Here is a 22,285-nt window from a genome sequence, read left to right as displayed (position 1 = left end):
TTTAGATGCTTTTCTGTTTGATACATTTAGATAAGATTGTACTCACTAAAATCATTTCTGAGGTCTGAGAACATGTGAAGTCTGAAAGCACAAAACATGCAACAGATCCTCTAACATGACATCTATACTAGGGGTGTGCCGAGATCTCGCAAAGACGTGATGATATTTCTCATCAAGGTGAACGCTGTGTGTTGTTCTACTTGTGTATTTGTGTGATACGGGATTTGTGTAATTTACTTTCATTTCTGTTTTTTTTTTCAAATTAGCCATAAGGTTAGAATTTGTGATAATTAGATTTTTTATTTCATTTATATTTATATATTAGAAGTGTTTCTATTCTTCATACTTCATTTTTGGTATTTGTGATATATAAAATATCGACCAGTCATATATTTCCTTATTGAAGTTATATTGAAATATTGTTAAAATCTCATCTTGTCTTGTTCTCGTGAACCCCAATATCGTGTATCATCCCATCTCTTGAGCTGAGTGTATCGTCACACCCCTGTAAATTACCCAAATCATCCAAAACGACAAACTACCTTAATGCAGCTGCAATCACTATTTTTATATTAACAATACTCATAAACTGACTTCTCATGTAAAAATAGTGACAAACTCTCAGATAATTATCACCTCTCAGCTCTCTCATGGCATCATTTTCCGCCTAAACAGGCAGCTGCTGTTTTTAGAGAAAAAGCAGCATTTAGCAGCTTAAGAGCCAGATATTTCCCTCAGGGTTGGTAGAGAGCAAAAAAAGAGCTAAAAGAGAGTGAACACTGGACTTACATTCACCAGATAACCAGAAACATGACTCCAAATGAATGATAATGTTCCTCTGTAACTGCTAGATGTGGAAATAAGATCCATCTGCTGACAGTTTTAAAAGCTGATATGGTAAATGGACTACTTTTAAATAATGCCTTTCTAGTTTTCTGACACCTTTTAAAGCGCTTTTGCACTACAAGCAACATTCACTCATTCACACACCAATGGCACAGCCTTCAAAAGCCATTTTGGTGTTCAGTATCTTGCCCATGGACACTTTGACATGCCGACTGGAGGAGCCATGAGTTGAACCACCGATCTTCCGATTAGTGGACAACCAGCTCTAACTCCTGAGCCACAGTCGACCCCAGAAAAGAAACCAACATGTATTTTTGGTTGCTTGTGACTCAGCTATCCATCCTAACCTCTAATAATAACTCTAATAAAAAATAAACAACCTTAAGCTATCTATGGCTTTGCTCTTGACAGACTGTCATAATTCAGACAGCTGTTGGAGGTCCTTGTCAGGTAAATGCAAAACTATTTTGAACTCTGCCCTTTTTGTCTTTTGAGGTCAAGCTTCAAATATGAGCAGTCAGTCGATCAGACAATAAAGATTAACTCAATATCCCTTCATTAATTTGGAGGTTAAATGGACCGTCCATCATTGCACTGGAAGTAAGTATGGTGGATCAAAGCTGAACCAACAGGGGAAGCTTAGGTAATCATTTTTCCAATCATGTTTGAAACCTGTGCAATGGGCTGACAGTTCATGTCGTCACATTTCCAGACATCAGAAATGAACTTGGTGAGTACAATGCTCTTGTAATTTATGGAAATGATGGACAAAACTACCAAAAATAAGACCCAAGTTGCCTTAAAGTAGAATGATCCTTTAACAGTCTGATGCTAAAAGAAAGGATTGACACATCGTCATTGCTCTCGATCACTTACCTTATCTGCAGATCCGTTATCCATCTTTGCTTGAGCTATAGAAAGAAGAGAGAAGCAGACTTAAGATGTTTGATGCTTTTTTTTAAAATTAAATTTCCTTTATATCCTCCTAAGTGAAATAAAGTGTGTGTTTATTAACATTCACAAAGAAATGAAATGAAGCCGGTGATGTTAGGGGGATGCAGCATGCGTCGTGACACATACACACATAGTGATCATGGAAAAAAACAATAGGTGGATTTTTTTTTGGGTGGGGGCTGCATAACCAGCAGAGTGAGCCAGATGGAAAGATGACCAAACAAAATAAAACAAAAACAAAGCTAAAGTGGGGAGGGAGGACAACAAGCTTCTCCTCGGGTCAAAGTTAAAGTCCATTGGAAATAATTCGGAGGGAGAGTGCTGCATGACATACAGTAGAAGCTGCTTTGTAAATCAAAGAGGTGGAAGGAGTTAACTGAGGAGGGCTTGTTCTGAAGTGGTGAACATGACAGGAAACAGACCTTTGAAAATAGCGACCGGCACCAAAGACTTTTTGGCTGGAGAGCTTTGGGGGGGTGTTTTCTGGAGCTCAGCCGTACTGGTGGTCTGAGCCACACTGCTCCTCATCTCTGAGTCATTAGAGATGTCAGGCTTTGAATAGCTGCGCCTATGTAATGATGAGTCACCGCTGCCGTTTTCAGTAGCCGTGTCAGATGGCATTTTGGTCAAGAGGTTATCCGTCTCCGAAATGTTGCTACCGCTATGTGCTGGATGAGGATCTTCTGTATGGGAAGCAAAGCCAAAATGGGGCAAGTTTTGGGTACATGGGGACTGTTCTTGAGTTTCTGGAGGGGTATTTTTGGTGCAGGACTCTACAGCAGCTCCATCAGCAGTCAGTTCATCAGATGGTTGCTCAGAGGCGACCTCCTTTCCCTGATTAACCCACAAGCGTCTGTCTCCGATGGATGTCAGATCTTCCAAAGCCGTACTCCGGACTAAAGACGCCTCAGACAGGTTGCTCATTTCACTCAGGCACTCGGAGGCATCGAGGCTGATCGCCCTCTGGGTATCCACAGCTCCGCTCCACTCTGGGCTCCCTCTGTTGGCCAGCACATCTCGTCTAATCTCCGACCCACGGCTGAGGTCTTCAGAGGACCATAAAGAGTCACTTAGCCTCTTCCCACACTCCCCCACCGCTTCATTTCCGGGGTCCGGGGAGCACGAAACTCCCATGAAGTCAACGCCAGCCCCGTCGGCTTGGTGTGCAGCAGGCTTTGATCCATCACCCGAAAACTCACTGCGGACTCCAGTATCAGGCTTTGCTAATTTGTTTGGAAAGCAGATTAATGATGACATTCATAGCAGTTGTTTTCCATCTCCCCATTGAAAAAGGAAAAAAAAAAAAAGAAAGACGAAGTGAACAAAACTGGGAGCTTGATGTCCATGAGGAAAAGAAAAGACTCCGGTATTTCACTAACCAGAAAAACACCAAACAACCGAAAGAGAGAGAGAGAGAGAGCTATAAAAAAAAAGGTGATAATGCAAGAACCACAAACTGAGAAGTGACATGAAACATAACTCACTCGGTTCACATGGAAACAAAATGAGATGGAAATGGACAGTAATGCATCACACCGGGCTGACAGACAACACATGATGCATTCCAGTGAACACAATGAACGACAGACCACTAAATTATGCATTTTCATAGTAAAAAAAAAAGTGATTTAAATGTGATATTAAATCTTCCTAATTGGATTTTAACACTGTAAAAAAAAAGGTACTCCCCATCATACATTAAAATATCTAATCTTTGAACTTGTGCTGGTAGAATAAATATGTACTTTAACAGTGTATAGTATATAATAATCATTTAACAAACTAATAAATAAATCAAAATATGTTAAATTTATGAATTAACACTTATATTTCCTTATTCTGTATTTAGCTTATGAACAAATAATCAAATTTAAAAACTGAATAGCCAATTAATTCTGAAAGGGCTTTTAAATCTAAAGCAGTATTAATTTATATTTTTGTCTATTAGGGGGAGGTGACAATCTCTGTAAATGCAACACATACAGTATCTCACAGAAGTGAGTACACCCCTCACATTTTTGCAAATATTTCATTATATCTTTTCATGGGGCAACACTATAGAAATGAAACTTTGATACAATTTAACAGTAAATCCATAAGCTATACAAGCTGTACATGCATATCAAAGTTTCATTTCTATAGTGTTGTCCCATGAAAAGATATAATAAAATATTTGCAAAAAAGTGAGGGGTGTACTCACTTTTGTGAGATACTGTATTATCACATTGTTAAATAAAGCAAACCTATTAGCAAACTACTGCCTATTTACACATCCAGCAGACATTAGCATTAGCTTTGGACTCATGTGCTACCAAGGGCCTTTGCATCTATCATAACTTCACTGTTGTGGTTCACTCTCAGCGCTCTCATAGCATCATTTTTGGCAACAGTAGGCAGCAGTTTTGAGATAAATAGCTCTATAAAGCCATTGTACACTATCAGCACTAAACAGCAAACAGACACAGTTAGCTGTAGACTAGCTGGTAAACATAGTGGAGCTTTTAGCAGCTAAAGAGCCAGTTGGTTGGTAGAGAGCAAATACGGAGCTAAAAGAAAGTGAATATTGGTCTTACGTTCACCAGGTGGACAGAAACACGACTCTGAATGAACAATAATGTTAATCAGTAACTGCTGAATGTGGAAATAACAGGATCAAGATATCAACCTAAAAGCTGATTATATATCAGTGTTGCTGAAAACTAATGGACATAAAATCAGTTAATGCACGTTTGAGTTGATAAGGGAAATGTGTTCGGAAGTAGTTGCCTATTTATATATCCAGCAGTTATGGAGCAACAATAATTACTGATATTTCTTTTTTAGTTTACTATTACACAATTTAAATTTAGTATGGCGACTCTATTATTATATCTAAATGTGCAGTCTGCAGAATTGAGTGGCGCCTAGCACAATGGACTTGGCATAAATGGAATATAACAATATAAAAATATCTAAATAAACAGCAGGTCCTCTTCTACAGAAGCTGCCATGTAGCACCACTACGTTTCTACAGTAGCCCAGAACGGACAAACAAAACACAGACTCTAGAGAGGGCCATCATGGTGAGCGGTGAGGGGAGGGGTATTCGGTTGGCTGCAATCTTCAACCTCACCACTAGATGTCACTAAATCAGACACACTGGTCCTTTAAACTCGGTAAAAGTCTTTTAATTATTCAGGTGGCACACTGCAGACTCTATATGATCAGTCAATATAAATAAACATAGCATATAAAGCAGACTATAGAGAATGGCTCTTCCCCCTCTGGATTACTTACTGACATTTAAAAGTGTATTGACCCATCTAGTAAATAAATACAGTCTAAGTGAAATCAATAAAATATGTAACAGCCTACCTGTTGGAGCTGCTCCTCCTGCTGCAGTTTCAACATGATGGGACAGATGGAAAAGACATAAGAGCAGGTCAGTAATGAGTTACTGTCATTCAAGACTGATTAATACACTCAGGCACTGCAAAGAAATCGATAGAAAGCCCACACACAGCATGTCTTCAGTCAGCGCAGAAAGAAAGCCCAAAGCAAAAATAGATTAATCCAAAAATAAAAAAAATACCACACAGGGATGAATATGCAAACGCTCGCCACACAGTTTTGATTTAAGTCTGACATATTGCAGCAGTACCACACTGAAGCTGGTGCTGGATGTGGTACTTCAGCTGTTTTTAACATTATTCTGGCATTCCCCACAACTGGGAGCAGTGCATCTGTTTAACAGATCACAGGAGTCTTAAATCTGCCTGTGGTTTGGCCATTCCTTTCATTCTGAAATAGCCAGGATGTAACCATCTTTTTGTTTAAAAAAAAAAAAAAAAAAAGAGAGAGACATGTTTGCCTCTACAGTCTGTTTATGATCATGTTGCAGTTCTGAAAGCAGCAGAGATTTAACCATCAGAGCAAGCATTTAAAAAAAAAACCCAAATGAAGCCAAAGTGAAGACAAACCAAAATCACACTGTATTCCAAACATGGCGCTGAAATAAAAGCAAGGGAGTCAGCTTTATTAAACAATAAATACAAAAGAGCAGCAGACCACTTTGGTCAGAAAACTTAAAGCGAAAGATCGGCATTTCGGGAAAAGTGCTCATTTGCTTTCATGCCGAGAGTTAGACGACTCTGTTCAACGTGAAGCTATATCCAGCAGCAGTTAGCTCAGCTTAGCATAAAGACTGGAGAAATAAGGAGAAACATCTAGCCTGGCTCTGTCCAAAGGTAACAAAAGCTGCCTACCAGCACCTGTGATGCTCAGAATGTAAAAATAGTTGCATTTTTTGGGGGGTTTATGTGTTGGACTATTTCTTGGCCAGCTGGAAACCTCAAGATGACGCAGAATAGAGATTTCTGGCACATCTTCACCTACTTTCAAGATGCACAGAGAAGAAAAGAAATCTGAAAGAGGTCAAAACTTGTAATATAAAGAACAACTTTATAATGAGTTGGTGGAGTTTTGACCTCTTTAAACTCAAGATGGCAACAAAAATTAAGTTATTAGTATGAAAAAGTCTGGCATTAACTTCCTGTGAAACTCCAAATTGTTGTTTTCACACTTCAGATTTTGTACAAACTAAATAAACTAAATAAAAAATGTGGATCAGTTTTAATGCAGGGCTGTTTTTAGTCTGAATAAACCTTAATTAGTGAGCTTTAGACACTTTTGGACAGAGCTGTTTCCCCGTTGTTTGTAGTTTTTATGCTGACCTGTTGCACTTACACATTAACCACACAAAAACATGAGTATCCATCTTCTCATCAAACTCTCACCAAAAAAAGCAAATAAGTCCATTTCCCCAAAAAAGTCACACTACTCCTTTTTAAAACATGCCGGGGGGAAAAAACCAAATGCGCAAGCGGCTACAAGGAGAGAGAGAGAGAGGAAGAGAAAGAGAGGAGAGAGAGCTCAGAGACAAGAGGCGTACCGAGTTGGCCCTCATCTTCACATGAGGCGCTCTCTATTTCGGAGAGCTCAGACGGAGCTTTCTCTGCAGACACTTCAGCTGTCAGACAAATACATGTCAGTAAGTCAGAAAATAGGATTTGTTAAACTCCCTTTTAAACCCTTATTTAACAGACTTTCCTCAAGTTTACTCATCTTTAATCTGCGTAGGAATGACAGCTCCTGACCTTGTGTTTGCAGCGACGGGTCAGCTGTGGTATTTCTCATGTTCGGAGCTGTTTAACAGATCAAGGAGCCTTTTTCAAACCCTCCCACTACGCTTTGGACAAGCCGTCACTCTCGATACTTATGATCAAAGCATGCTTGACCCAAACTGGAGTGGAGCTACCAGCTACTGTGGCTAATTCTTACAAGCACAGAGAGCCATTATTTCCCTTGTTAGTCAGTGATCTGCGGCTCGTGAAGAGGTCGCTCTACGTGTTCCCTGGGTAATCGGCTCTTATTGCACTTTGTTTGTGGTGACAACACAACTGCATGTGCCTCGCTATCACAAGTGCGCTATAAATATCAGGCAAATAAGCAGGTTCACAGCATACATTAGCACACAGGCAGGAAAACCCATATTTAAACCAAGAGGTGTTAGAGTTGGACAGCTGAAAATAATAAAAAAAACCGTGAGGAAGAATAAAACCAACAAACCAAGAGGAACATTTCTCCGATTTCTATCTCTGAAACAAAGGAGAATTATTTGTTAAAAAAAAAAAAGAAGGGAAGTTTTGAAACTAAAAAAGGTGTTAAGATAAGGGGTTAAGTTGTGTTAACAGTGGTTCTTTAGGTGTTCAAGCTTCAGGAGGTGAGGCATGCAAGGAAAGGCGTACCGGGCTCCACCTCGTCATCACAGTGGCTGCTCTCTGGTTCAGAGAGTTCAGACACAGATTTCACCCCATTTTCATTGAGCTCTGCCGCTTCGCTCTCTGTGAATTAAAAAAGGTAAGTTGGAGGTCAAACTGGAGGAAATCGTTGAAGGAGATGACACTAACCAGGAAGCACAGGAATCAAAAACCCCATCATGATAACAATCTGTTTTATTTCAGAGTTGTGAGAAAACGTTTGCTTGTTTCTGTTTCAGTGAATAAAAAAACACATTGGGACAAAAATCAAATAAGGCACCATTTAAAATCATGTGACAGTATTTGATGAATGATATATATACACAAGGAATGCAGAGAAACAAGCTTTCATTGTTAATTTCCCTCCAGACCGGTCAAATAAACACAGAAAAAAAACCCACATATAAAATACTGCACTGTGACATAATTACAACATGATTTATGTCGAGTTTAAACCAGCTGTTTGCAGACAGTCGTTAAAGGCCTTTCACACCATCACAGGTGTTTTCAGTTTTACGCTGATTGGACCTCTGCTCAGGTTGAAGTTGGGTGCATTTAAAAGCTCAGAACTGGTTCTTATGACGTGTTGAACGACCACATCGGGAATCAAACAGACGATTCGAACAACAAGAGGGGGGCGGGGGAGACGCGGTATCGCTTAAATACGAGGAAACTGCGAATATTATCAGACTGTCTCTCTTGGAAGACGTCGGCATTGTGTCATCGCACATTTGTTCACGGAAATACGTGTGTCATGAATGAAAAAATGAAGTTCAAACCCAGACGCCTTTCATCTCTGTACAGCTGACCAATCACAATGCAGTGTGTGGGGGTATGAATGTCGGTTTGTCCGTTTCGGGAAGTTACAGAAATGACCGTGCACAGACGTCGTAAAAAGGTGCGGGTGGAGAGACTTTAATGGGTTTTTCCACCGTCGAGACAAGCATGTCTGAAGAAGTATACAGCCACATTTAAAAAGGTGCCAGACTACAGTACAGGGGGAAAACTTTATTAACTTCTTCTGTTGATTGTTGCATTGCTAGTTTTATTTCTTGTCCACTTCTCTATTTTAATAAAAAGCAAATAAATCTTTCTTATTGAATTTGTACATGCTCAGCGACTTGAGATTTTGTAGCATGGCTGTTTTGAGTCGCTGTCCTCTAAAGACTTCATTGTCCTAACTTTCTCTGCTTAGGCACCTAAAATCTGAAATACTTTACCAACAGAAATTAAAGAAGCACCCTCATTGAAAAATGTTTAAAAGCCAAGTAAAAACCTAGCTAGACAATTAACTTCCTCCCCAACAATTACCAATATATGTTTATTGTACCTTTTGCTCTTGAACGTCTTCTTTTTCATGAATTTGAATGCATTTCTTTTTCTTCCTCTTAAATTTAAACTTTCATGAAAGCATCTGCCAGATTATAAATGTAAAAGAAAAAAGTATCAAAGAAACAGATATGGGAGAGTTGTATGTTAATCCCAGCTGTAGTAGAGCTCCCACTGTGAGTCATTTAATATCGTCTATGGGAAATCGAATGGGACTTTGGGAAACAGGGGTGCCGCCTGAATTTCATTGATTTGAAAGTTTCCCAGCAGGCAAGCACACTCTGTACAAACTCATACAGCCCTGAGGAGACATCCAATCAGACAGAGTGACAGAAAACACCTGTGTGGGTGTGCAGGGGCTTTAAAAAAGGAAAATGACGACCCTCATCAGCACCGAGATGATCATTATTAAATGTTAAATTACACAATTACTGTTCTACTCTGCCCTTTAAACTACCCACACAAACTAACTTTACACTACTAATACTTCACAATGTTCTACTCATCTACGTCTCACACTCAAACAGGTCAATAGAGATACTCACTATGTGTTTCCCCGTTGATTAATGTGCTGTTTACCTCTGCTGGCGGCCCTGACACTGAGTGCTGCTTCCTGCTCGTACATGAAGCGATGGGAAATGGAAACGGGAAGAATGACAGCACTAGTGAAGGCTTTAAACTGGGGAATTCTAAGCTACGTACTAATTGGCCATATGGTTGATTGGGATCAGAAGGAGAAAAACACAGTGACTATCGGCTACACGCTGAGCTATCACGGGGCTTTATTTATTTATTTATTTAACAAACACAGCGGCTCCTCCAGTTGCTGTTTATTCGCTGCTTTCACATTAATAACTCTTTTCAGTCTGCTTCTCTATCTCTCTATCTCTCTCTCTCTGATGCTGTGTTGCACCATTAAAAAGCCTGATTGTTTAGCTCAATCGGCAGCGAGGATGGAGACAGGGCTCGTTCTGAAGGGGGTCTGACCCAGATGCCGGGATTACAGAGCACAGTGCAGCTGCAGTCGGGCTCTCAGGGCCAGTCGAGCATGTCTTGTATCCATTATGTAAAGAGGGATTAAAACAAAGCACAGTTGAAACTCTGGGTGCACGGCCTCTGCCCCGACTCTAAATACACTACAGTGTCTTTTAGGAAAAACTATACATAGAAATGTAAATGCTCCTCTAACATGAAGTCTTTATATACACTAGACTGAGGTTGAACTTTGACCTGTCGACCGCTAATTTATCCATGAGTCAGCTGGGTCAGAGGAAAAAGTAGAGAATATATAATAATATTGAAGTGTTTTAACCCTTTTAGATCACACCCCCCCCCCCCCCCAAAAAAAATCAGTTTCTTTGCATTCTTGTATCAAAATGTCGTGTGCTTACATAGGCTTGAACCAACCAGTTTCTACCAATGACATCATGACGTCCACTCATCAATCAGTCTTCAACTTTTAGCGTCTTTGAGCTCAGATTCATTACTCCCACGTTCAAATCAAATTCCTCCCGGTGTTACGTCCTTTTCTGTCCCGTTTCACTCGGAAATACGTCACGATACGGAAGTGACAATAATCTTGAAATGCCGTCTCATCTGGATTTATTTACTGAGCTTATTGATAATAAAATCATGTGATAAATAGTAAAGAATCAAGCGCCATCGTTTATCACTTATCATTTATCCTAACTCTTATATTATCATTCCACACATTTCTGCTGCTGTATAAACGAATGATTACCAGCTTTAAGTTTTAATTAACACTAATGAGGGAGCTGTTTATTGTATTTTTTTTAAATAAAGCATTAATAAAACTAATTGTGTGATTATTCTAGATGTTTGCTCATTTAGACTAAAGTACTTTCTTTTGCGCGTTATTTGATTAGTTTAATTATTTGTTTGCCTGCTTATATTACATATCCCATGGTGCATCAGTAATGAGTTTAATTGAGTTTTAATTCTGTTTTTGTTTCACAGATATGAACAGAAACAGTGGCGAAGTGTACGGCTTTGAGCATCAGTGTGATTTAGCATACTTTCACCATATTGTGTTTTACTGTATATCTATTAAAAATGTCTTTTAACATTGCTAGAACAGTTTTCCAGCCCTATTACCAAATATAAACTATATAAATAAATGCCATTTATAATATAATCCAGGTTATGTTGCAGCGTATTATTATATTTTACTTATTTCATTGCTGCTTAATATACATTCAGAATTTCACTCAAAATATAAGCAAATTTAATCAGATGATCTATAAGTAATTACTTTAAATAAGTCAATTATTCCTACTTTTATAGGGCTGAATGCTACTTTAAAATAGTCTAAATAAGTTGATAAGCCTGTTGTTGCCTTGGAAACTGAACACTGGCCTATTACTAACCTTTTATTGTTCGGAAACGTTAGTATTAATTAACAGATTTTCATTTTGTGCAGCAAACATGTGGCTTTATCCAAGAGTCTGGTACATTTCTGGATTAAATTAAGACATCAGAGTTGACCACACATCTCTATGATTCATAAATGATGTCAGAATAATGATGTAATTTTTTTCTATATCCTTGGTGTTTACTGTTTAGTCGTACTTATTGGAAATATTCACAGTGGCAGCTTCTCTTTGTGCTGGTTTGTCTTTCTTTCTCATGTCTGACCTTTCATTTTGGCATCTCCGGGGCTTCTGTGTCCCATCTGGACCCCGTTCTCCTGGTGGTGCTGGTCGTTGATGGTCATGTTGGCTAAGGAGGAGCTCATGGTGTCTCCAGAGCTGTAGCTGTTGGAGGCGTTGTTCGTGTAGTCCATTGCCAGTCGCAGGTCAGGCTACAACAGAGCACAACCCCAAAGCAAGTGAAGATCAGGACAGGACGTCCAGGACGGGTCACATGATGGGGGTTCAAACATATGAAACAAGCTACAAAATTCAAAAGTTTTTTAAGGATTAAACATAATGATGCCGTACTTCATGGACACTTTTATCTTTCGGTGTGCAAAATCCAGGCTGTCACCACAAAATGTAAACAGACACTGAGTCTGAAAAAAGAGTTATTTATACATCCTGACGTGGGGTCGGAGCTTCATGTTACAACCTCACAGACAAAAATAGTCCCTCCTGCTCATGTGCACGCTGTCTGCACTGTGATAAGTTGCACATCCTAAACAACCAATGACCTGAACCGTCTCAGTCACTGTCACTTGCGGTGCACGTGGCGCCATATAAAATAAGTCATTAAGATGCTAATACTGTATACAGCTCCACAGGAAGTAAACCATACAGTCCTTGACACCCTCCCCCCCATCAACTGGCGAGATGTGAATTGTGTCAAATCTCATAAAATAAAAAAAAAGAGGATTACATATCAGATTAAACCCAAGCCTCTGGTTACATCAGCAGTTTTCAGTTTGAATCATGTTTTTTCTTTTTCTTCACTGCCCTCTCACACTCACACAACTGCTGTCTCTATCACACTCAAATACACACTATAAAATAACGCACACAAACAGAGCCCCCCCCGGGAGCAGACGGCTTATGGCATTATCAGTCTCTGCATCCAAACTGCTCTTTCCGTGTTTGTGTTTGCGATGCAGATTTGCCAGAATCTGATCTTTATTTTCAGTTTTGGCACATCAACATGACTCAGTTTAATCTCTCAGAGCTGCTGCTGCTTTAAAGCCTGTAGATGTTTAGACACTTTCCCTCATATAGTATTCAGTGATGTGACGGCCTCTGATACAACTGTCTCTTTACAGGGAGCAATGCCTATGCCGTTGCCGTGGTTACTCCACCCTATAAAAACTCCTCTAAAGGCACACTAGGCTCAGTTATGTGACCTTCCCTCACTGCGTACCTTTCGTATCTCCTGACCTTGATGTTTAAACAACATTCCACAGTCGGCACAAACGGCATGAATGGGACAAAAAAAACACGCTAAAGACCACAAAGAGCACAAAGAGGACTCGAAATGCTTCTTAATGAGACACAGAGATGACAAAAGCCCAGTTTGTTTCAAAGGACAAGTCTGATGCTACGCTGTATTTCTTTTTAAATTGTTAACAAGTCCCATTTAAAAAGAGACCTAAAAGAACAATAAATTGATCCTACTAACATTTTCTGTATCCAAAGCCTTTATCTTATTCCTTAAAGTTTATCCAAAAACTATTTTAAAAACACATCAGTGTTGCAATTGGTGACATGTTCCTTCATCACCATGAACACACACTATAATTTAGTTTGACTCAATCCCACAAACACTATCCTACTAACCCTAAACTTAACCCTGCTGGGAAATACCAAATATGGATACATCCGCCGCTGAAAATAGTCCCCAGTTTTAGTACCATTTGCTGAAAACTACAATGCCCAGCTGTTTTTAAAAAATGAAACTTTATATTTATGACCTGTTTTTTAAAAATATTTGGATACTCATCAGACTGAATTCATGTTAGCCTTTTTTCTCGAACCAATTAGTTGCAAGTTACATATCTAACCTACCAATTTCATTTTAATTCGTTACAGAAGTAGAGGCTGTTAGTAGCAGTTAACGTTTGTATCGTGGATTGCAGTAATATGCCGGTTTTAGAGTTGTTATTTCTGTTAGCGGACTTACAACAACCTGTGCGGCTGCATCGATCTTGTCCACGATTGTTGTAATTTTCCTGCCAGTTTTTCTGGCTCTGCCACAGGAACATGACGTCCCCATGTCTTAATCCTGCCCACACAGCTCTGATTGGCTCGGTTGGTTTTCCAAATGGTGGAAAAACAGCCGCCAGTGCTGAAAAAGTCGAAGATGTGGGCAGCGATTCAGAGGTCTGCAACCCAGCTATGCTGAGAGCCACAGACAGGGCAGGGAGGTCATAAAGAGAGACGCACGAGGACGTTCTTTAGGGTTTTCTTTGGTGGGATTTGCTCACAATAAGAAAAATATAGAATAACACCATAAATGTTCAAAGAGGTCGAAATGACATTAAAAAATAGAGGAAGTCCCAATTTATTATAAAAAGCAGAATGACATTTTTGTGCCCCATAGAAATTCCAATGAATGGCATACTCTGACATCTTGACACAAACACAGAGAGAGAGGGAGAGAGAGAGAGCTCCCGGACAAAACTCTCATTGTGGCATTACAAATGACAGAATCCAAACAACAAGAAAGCTGCACCCTTGCCAACAAAGACAATCCCTCTGAGAGGCCGTTCACCCTGCATCCGGGAGCTCCGACAGTTAGAGAGCAAACAAACTCAAGGCTGATAAGAACTGGATCCATCAGCTGATGATTAAACGCACAGAGGGAATTGTGTAAGTCATGGTTACATTAAAAACTTTCTCTAATGCTTTTATAAAAGACACAAAATAATAGACTGCGGAAAAATAAACCTTTTTCATGTGTATTTCTTCCCATGAATCAAGCTTCTCAGAGCAGTCTACTCTTTTTATTTCCATTAACAAACCAGTTTGTCACTCACTGCATTGGGGCCAGACCCATTTGATAATTTGCTTTAGGCTAAAACACGCACACAAATTTCACCTGCTGCAGAAAGAGAACATGACAGCCGTCTTTGTTGCAGTCTCATGAAGGGGAAAAGGCCCAAAGGTCTGCTGATGCAGCTTGTTCCTCTCAGGGGCGTGTGAAAATGTAATCTTGGCACAGGCCCCGGCGCTCGAGCAAACCGCTCAGATGGCTCTGCAAGGAGCTCGGTCAACAGGGATGTTGACACAGCTCCAGGAGCCCCAAGCGTGCTGCAATGACACTGCCTGCAACTGTGTGTATTTCCTGACCTTAAACACAACATGAGATGCACCAAAGAGGCGACGAAGCATCTGGACCGGAGAAAATGCTCGGTTATGGGAGCTTAAGAGAGCGGAAGAGTTTAGAGTTGGAGAGATACAAGCATTCAGTGGAATGAGTGGATCTAATGAAAAGATGGGCATTATGGGAAATGTAGGATCCAGTGATTTTTGCATACTAAAGACTGAAAGTGAGGATGTGTTAGCTTCTACTGCTTCAGTTTTGAGTGCCATACTAAATCACACAAGTATTTATACTGTTATATTGTTGATTATACTCTTACTATATTGATTAATAATAACATTAAACTACACAGCTGTGTCTAGAGGATGTTAGCATGATCTACATCATCATCATCTCTTTGTTGACCAGGGCAGTGTTGGTGCGGCATTAGCTTAACCTATAACTACTAATTATTTAATGAGTAACAGCTTCCACAGACCTCTGCTGACTACTGTTGGCTCATTTCATAAATCAAAATGGCGGTGAATCGATACATCTGGCATCTAGTAGAATCACATCATGGTTCCAACTTCTGGATCAGCAATTCTGTGGTGCTTGGTAGTTAAAAATGAACATGTGATGAAGGCAGACTGTCCTCTCAGCATGATATGTTTACATTAAAGGGACAAAGCCTTTTTATCGGTCGTAGTAATGATGATGACTCAAAGGAGGAAGTAGCAGCAGATGGAGTCGAGGGTGGTTGAGTTGTTTGTTCTTACCCAACGCTCAAAAAGGTTTACTCAACCAGAATGAAGCCGTGTGTGAGCCTAAAGTAAACACGACCAAACCTTAACCATAGTGAAGTGTGTTAATTTTAGCAATGGTGATATATGTAACTTGTTTGGAAAGCACTGTTTCATTATGATATTATTATTATTTATCACTCTGGAGCTCAACATCAAACGCTGAAGATCTGCCCTTTCATATTCTATCTTTATTCCTCTATATAGGTGACTTTATGCTCATTTCTTCTATCAAAATCCCATCAGCATATGTGGCCAAGGTTGCTCATGTTTGTGCATGTCGAGCCAATCGGTCCCTGGATATTGTTCTTTAAATATCAGCAGCTCATCACCCCAACCCCCATCACCACCATGACCTTCAAAGATGTCTCAGGAAATTCATCTTTGATCCTCCATCTTTCACCTAGTGGTCAAACCTCCACCAGCGCTACCACCCAGCATCAAAACTCAGGGGGGATCCTGTCCTTTCTTTGATCTACATGGTTTCACACCACCTGGGTCTTTCTGTGCTCACCTCTTTCAATTGATCTCTCCTTTAAAACATATGATATCTCTTCTGGTAATTGTGGTCTTTTTTAAATAGCAAAGTAGAGCTTCAACTAACAATTAAATAAAAAATCAATTAATCTGCCTACTACAAAATGTCAGAAAATAGTGAAAAATGCCATCACAAGCTTTCAGTGTGTGAGGTGACTTCAAAACTAAACCCCCAAAATAATGTTTTTTTAGGTGTTAAATAAAGTTGATTCCAGTATGAGACAAAGAAAATCAGGAAATGCTTAAATTTAAGGAGCCAGAAGCAGTGATTTTTTGCCATTGTTGCTAAGCAGTTGATTTAAATGATTAATTGATTATCTTGTTCAAACTACTCCATTACTCGTTACACTGATCAACAGAATATTAATCAGAAACTACTTTGCTAATCAATTAACTGTTAATGTAATTTTTGAGCTAAAAACAGTAACATTTATTTGGTTCTTATTCTCAAATGTGATGATCTGATGCTTTTCTTTGTCCTAGTCGACAGGAAACTGGATATCTTTTTTTGGATTGTAGCCAAACAAACAGGCAATTTAATGACATCGCCTTTCGATTTAGTAAACTGTAATGTGCACTTTTCATCATTTTATGACATTTTATAAACCGGATAATACAAGAATCTGCAGATTCACTGGAAATGATGATAATCGTTGGTTGCACAAATTAATGAAGCACTAATGCACATCAGAGTACGCAACTGAAACCTTAAAAAATACTGTGTTTTCAGTCAGGTGGACCTGAACGGGTTAACCTATAAAATGCCAAAAAAGTAGAGCAGCATGCCCCTGAGGAGACATCTTGGAAATGCTTGTTGTGTCTGACCCCCCAAAAACAAAGAGATTCATTTTATGATGATATAAAACAGAGAAAAGCATCAAAACCTTCAGACTCTTGAGGCAGAGCATATTTTTTATATATTTTTGCTCCATAAAAGCTTAAAATTGCTGAGAAATTTTACGTCGATCTATGTCTTATCCTGTCAGAGTTAAAAGCCGTCAGAAAACCCTAAAAACAAAGCGGCTTGTCTGGATGCTGTGTATGTGCCTGCCTGCTCACCAGCGCTGCTTCTAGTGGGAGCTCAGAGACGAGGATGCTGCTCTCATGCTTGATTGCTTCTGTATCTCTGACCTACTTTCCTCATCGTTCCCTTTTCTGTCTTCTCGCCCAGCCTCCCCGCCTCTGGCAGCCACACACAGACTGACTCTCTACCTTTCTAATGTGGGCCTGGCCCTGCAGTGTGGTAGGGGGCTGGAGTGAAGGTGGAGCTGCTTTTCATTTCGCCCTCCATCTAAGCGCTGTAGGGAGAGGGAAACATCTCAAAGCACTGACTCTTGCTCTACAGCTACAAACAAACGTGTTTAGTAGCTTTTTCCGCTTTTTGTTTTCATACCTTCAGGATGTAAAACCCACCCTGCTATCTTTCCACATATCCCCCTTTCAAGCTTCAAGATATTGCACCTTTTTAAAATCAGATATTTGTTACATATTATTATGCTTCCAGTTTCAGTTTGCAGAGTCGACAGTCTTTCAATGTGGAATTCAAAATATTCCTCTTTGCGTTGTCATGGTGCAACGCGTCATAAACCTCAGACACTCCCGCTGCTTCATGTTTCAATATGCACACAAGACCCGGAGCTACATGACCTGATCCGTCAGCACACACACACACACACACACACACACACACACACTTATCTACTGATGCAATGAGCCAAAGTCCTCCATCAGCATGGTGCCAATTAACTGCGTACAAGAATGCAGTTTGAATCCCGCTGTGGCATTTCTTCTTCTCCTTAACGAGGCGACACAACCGGAAAGACGTCTGAACAGCTTCTTCTGGAAAAACATTAAAACTCTATATCTTGTCTTTTTACTTATGACGCACCCGGATGATGTTATTCGCTACAGGATAAGCCCGGGAATCAATGTGATAATATTCACTTAAGAGAATTTATGTTTGATGATCAGAAAATGTGCAGAACAGAAGAAGCAGATTGCTGCAACTAAAATTATCTTTAGTATCAATTTGTCAGCTGATATTTCCTTGGTTGATAATTCTAACTATAAAATGTAAGATTAAAAAAAAAAGAATGAAAGAGGAAATGGTGAAAACTGTCTAAAACTGAAACTAAAGTCTTCAAATGCAAATGCTCAATGCTCAAACCAGAGAATATTTGTAATTCATCCATCATTAAAATACTTGCCAATTAATATTCAATCATCTACACTAATAGTTTCAGCTCTCCAGCAGAAATCTGAGCCACATATATTATTGAATAACTGAATTAAAAGCTTGACTGCAGAGAAGCAAACTGAAGCGATGTTGTTGGGTTTCAAGCTTTCCAAAAACTGTGCGAGTGGCACATCGTCACCTCTGGACCGGAGCCCGTCAGTCTCTGCAGAATGAAGCACCTCAGTGTTGATTCATTTCATAATGCTGCTGACGCCCGAGGCAATGTCACTGACGTTGATGAGTCAATGAAATCATCAGCCAAATGAAGGAGAGTGATTGTTTCAGTAAAGGGCCTCTAACACTGCAATTTGAGGATGTCATTATATTCTTCAGTTTGAATTTGTGATGTTTTGGTTCATTAAAAAAACATTATCATCCTGAACCTCTTACATCATTGTCTCTGGTGTGTTTTCTCACTTCAAAGACATCAAGAAAAATCATGAAAATATGAGGCAGTCAATGTCTGAACAAAGAAACATTGGAAATTCAATCCTGGAAAAATGAAAACCAAAAATTAAAGGATCTGTTCTGACTTTTTCAAATCTGTCTTAAAAGGACACTTCACACATTTTACACACGAAGATCAGTTTATCCATCACGAGGACGACCTCTGCTGTATTTACTGCTGTCTAATGTCTTCTGTGTAACCCCAGTGATGTCATAGTGATGGGGTTAACTTTTGGGCTTGAATCTAGAAATCCTTAGTAATCTGAGTGTTGTGGAAAGATGCTGTTGAGTTGCATTATTGGAAACGCTGGCAGTGTTTTTGACCCATAATAGAAAATGAAGGGAAGGATATTTCGGCTACTGCTGCTTTGATTTGGACCATTATCTTCTAAATGTATCTTTCACAACTCCTGAGTGTAAAACTAAATCCCTGAACTGCTGCTTTAACACTGTTACAAGAGGTTTTGTTATTGTTATTTTATGCAGATTAGAGCTGCAACTAAAGATAGTTTTTATCATCCATGAGGTTCATATGTTCAATCTGCTGCTTCTGTTTTGACTGTTCCTTTTGTAATCTGATGGTAAGTCCCTCAACTTTATGATAGCAGCCTTTAAAATCATTGGAGTACACCTTTAAAGAACCAGTGTGTAACATTAAGTGCAATCTAGCCTTGATTACTCTCTCCTTCCAAACATGTAAGAGGACCTATGGCGGCTGTGAAACTCCCCAAAACCTGAAAGCCCGTCTCTAGAGCCAGTTTGTCTTTTCTAGGCTACTGTAGTAACATGGTGGTCTCCATGGAAGAGGACCCGCTCTCTAGATATAAGGTCAATCTAATGTAACAAAAACACAGTGATTCTTATTTTCAGGTGATTATAAACTAATTAAAACATACTTATGATTATATTATTCCATTTCTGCTAATATATCTCCCCATTTCTTACACACACACTGTTCCTTTTATACAATACTCATAGATAGGAGAAACAACTCAAGTTCATACAACTATGTGTATTAAGACAGATGTGAAAAAAACAACAAAAAAACTAGATCAGCAAATCTTTGTGAGAGTGGAGCAGATGTGCAACCCCAAAGACCTCACTGTGTGCACACCAGCATATTTCTCCAGCGTGCAGTTCATGCCAGCGGCTGCAGAAACTTGCAGAAAGCCGTCTGCGTCTATCAAAACATGACTAAAATGACACTGAGATGTCTTTCACTCCTTCCAGCTCATCATCTGACCGTCTGGAATGGCTTCCAGCTGCAGTTACACACTACAACATGCCCGCTTGTTGCAGACATCAATGTAACAAGAAACAGGATCTTCCCAGGAGGCTGCAAAGAGGTGTGTCCGAGGCGAAGAAAAGAGGACAAGAGATTCTCATTCCCGCAAATCCACCCAGTCCTTCAGACCACAGGTATTAATAAAGCACATGCAAACATCATATGGAGCCCTTTTGTTTTCATCTGATTGAGTGAAGGGGGTTTGAAAGGCTTGCATGCACCTTCTGTGGATCAGATCATGTCCACTGAACCCGGGCGGATTACTGTAGAGCCCATATGTGTCAGATAAGCAGTCTGGTTCACTGCTCGGGTTGAGTGTGACAGCAGAGACGCTGCGCTGCTGTGCGGGCAGCCTCCACTGTTGGGGAAAATGAAAAATGGGCTTGGCATTTGCGCACAGGCGCTGCATCATTCGGATTCCCTATCTGCTCTCTAAATAATATACGAATATGAACTATAGAGCAGAGAGGCACGTTAAAGCATGCAATACACCAGTGGATTGCTTTTGCATTGGATTACATGTAGAATTTCACATTAAAGAATAAAGGAGGCCATTTGTGAGCCACGCACAGTTATGCAGGAAACCCCTTTAGGCCCTCAGATGCAAGAAAGAAGCGAAGGATCCAGAATAACGGGAGGAGAGAGAGAAAAAAAAAACAACGTGAAAAGCGACTAATTCAGACTCACACATACACATTCACTGCGCTCAAATCAGACGACAAAGGAAAGAGGTGTCCACTGCTCATAAAGTGGAGCAAACATTACAGATATAACATTACATTAATGTCCTCATGTCATCCTTTATTAATGAGATTATAGGCTAAATATTCTGGCGGATTAGTCTTGTCACAGCGAGCAAGGACGATATCAGTGTGGCTGAAGCGAAAGCGCAAAGACCTGCTCTGGAGAATGATGGAGACATTTTTTTCCCTCTTCTCTTTGCTGGGAATGAGCAGAAAACATGCAATATGCCGTGTTAGTGGGGAGGTGACTATTCCTCCTCCAATATCGGAGGCGATGATGGCTGCAACAAAAACACGTTTCAGTGTTTATTGTAGAAGAGGATCGATGGAGATGAAGCACGCACGCAATTACAGTCTGATTAAAATCCTTAAGCATGTGAAATAAGCCGCAGCAGGAGGATCTGTGTTGCCATATGATGTAAGAAAACGTATTTCATTCATGTGCATAATATTTCTATACGTGTAACGCACAGAGGCCCAACCTCTCCCACCTCATGCAAAAAATATTAAGTGACAAGACGAATGCCGATGGAGAATTACGACGCTGCGTTTAGGTTCGTGTGTCGGTCGTCTAGTCGGAGATGTTTCGGTGTAATTGCGCAGAGATTGGATCGGTTAAATAAAAGAAATATGTCGGGGTTTCTTACCTGAGTGCAGACAGCGGTGTTGTCTCTTCAGAGGCAGTCGCTCACCGGGCGCTCACAGCTTCTCGTTGCAGTGCAGCTGCAGGCCAGAGGGGGGCGCTGCACGGTGTGGTGAAATGCAACCTGTCTGCTCTGAGCTGCATTCACTCCATCAGCTTTCATAAACAAAGAGATGCTGATGGGAGCTTTGCAAAGACAGTGTTTCTACAAGGAGAGCAGTTTACACTTTCTATAAACCCTCATGCATCTTATCACACACTCATTATATCTAAAATATCTAAAAATCACACTTAATGCCCTTTAATACTGTTATATTTCAATGATGTCACTGTTTTATATGGGCTTTCCCTTCCCATTTTAAATGTATATGAAGATGAAATACACGAATGTTGCACTGTAATATTGAGCCATAAGCTTTCAAAGCTTTGCAAAGACAGTGTTTCTACAAGGAGAGCAGTTTACACTTTCTATAAACCCTCATACATCTTATCACACACTCATTATATCTAAAAATCACACTTAATGCCATTTTAATATCTACTGTTATATTTCAAAGATGTCACTGTTTTATATGGGCTTTCCTTTCACAGTATGAGTTCAATGTATGAAGATGAAATACACTGCTGGATGATGCATTATAATTAGGGATGCTCCCATGCTCGATATTGACTTTTCTACCGATATCCAATATTACGATATTCCCCAACTTAATTTCCGATACCGATATATGCAGGCTTTTTACACCAAAGGTAACAACTTAACATATCTCCTACAGTTGAATTAACACATAATGCCTAATTTTATTGTGATGCCCTACTGGTGCATAGCCTACATAAATGCAACATGGCTTTCCACATGTAAACACTGTCTGTGCAAAATAAGAGAACAACTTCAACTTAAGTTATTGAAAAAAGTGCCAATATGTCACTGCCATAT

The 22,285-nt window shown here is 39.8% G+C and overlaps 1 protein-coding gene across 2 annotated transcripts in view; it reads right to left on the bottom strand.

Moving 5' to 3' along the window:
• mapta (microtubule-associated protein tau a) overlaps positions 1-21,392 on the bottom strand; it is a 32,816-nt gene extending 11,424 nt beyond the window's left edge. For both annotated transcript variants that reach the window (XM_053341729.1, XM_053341730.1), the window contains exons 1-6: positions 21,353-21,392; positions 11,583-11,748; positions 7,587-7,682; positions 6,731-6,808; positions 5,155-5,175; positions 1,723-1,757 (exon numbers count right to left, since the gene is read on the bottom strand). In XM_053341729.1, coding sequence (XP_053197704.1) covers positions 1,723-1,757; positions 5,155-5,175; positions 6,731-6,808; positions 7,587-7,682; positions 11,583-11,730 — 378 coding nt within the window. In that variant the 5' untranslated portion in view covers positions 11,731-11,748; positions 21,353-21,392. The remainder of the gene's footprint in view (positions 1-1,722; positions 1,758-5,154; positions 5,176-6,730; positions 6,809-7,586; positions 7,683-11,582; positions 11,749-21,352) is intronic.
• Between the last annotated feature and the right edge of the window lie 893 nt (positions 21,393-22,285).

Source organism: Scomber japonicus, chromosome 20 (assembly GCF_027409825.1).
Source record: "Scomber japonicus isolate fScoJap1 chromosome 20, fScoJap1.pri, whole genome shotgun sequence".
NCBI lineage: Eukaryota > Metazoa > Chordata > Actinopteri > Scombriformes > Scombridae > Scomber > Scomber japonicus.
Note: the sequence above shows the minus strand (reverse complement) of the source record. Positions and strands in the feature narration are given on the sequence as shown.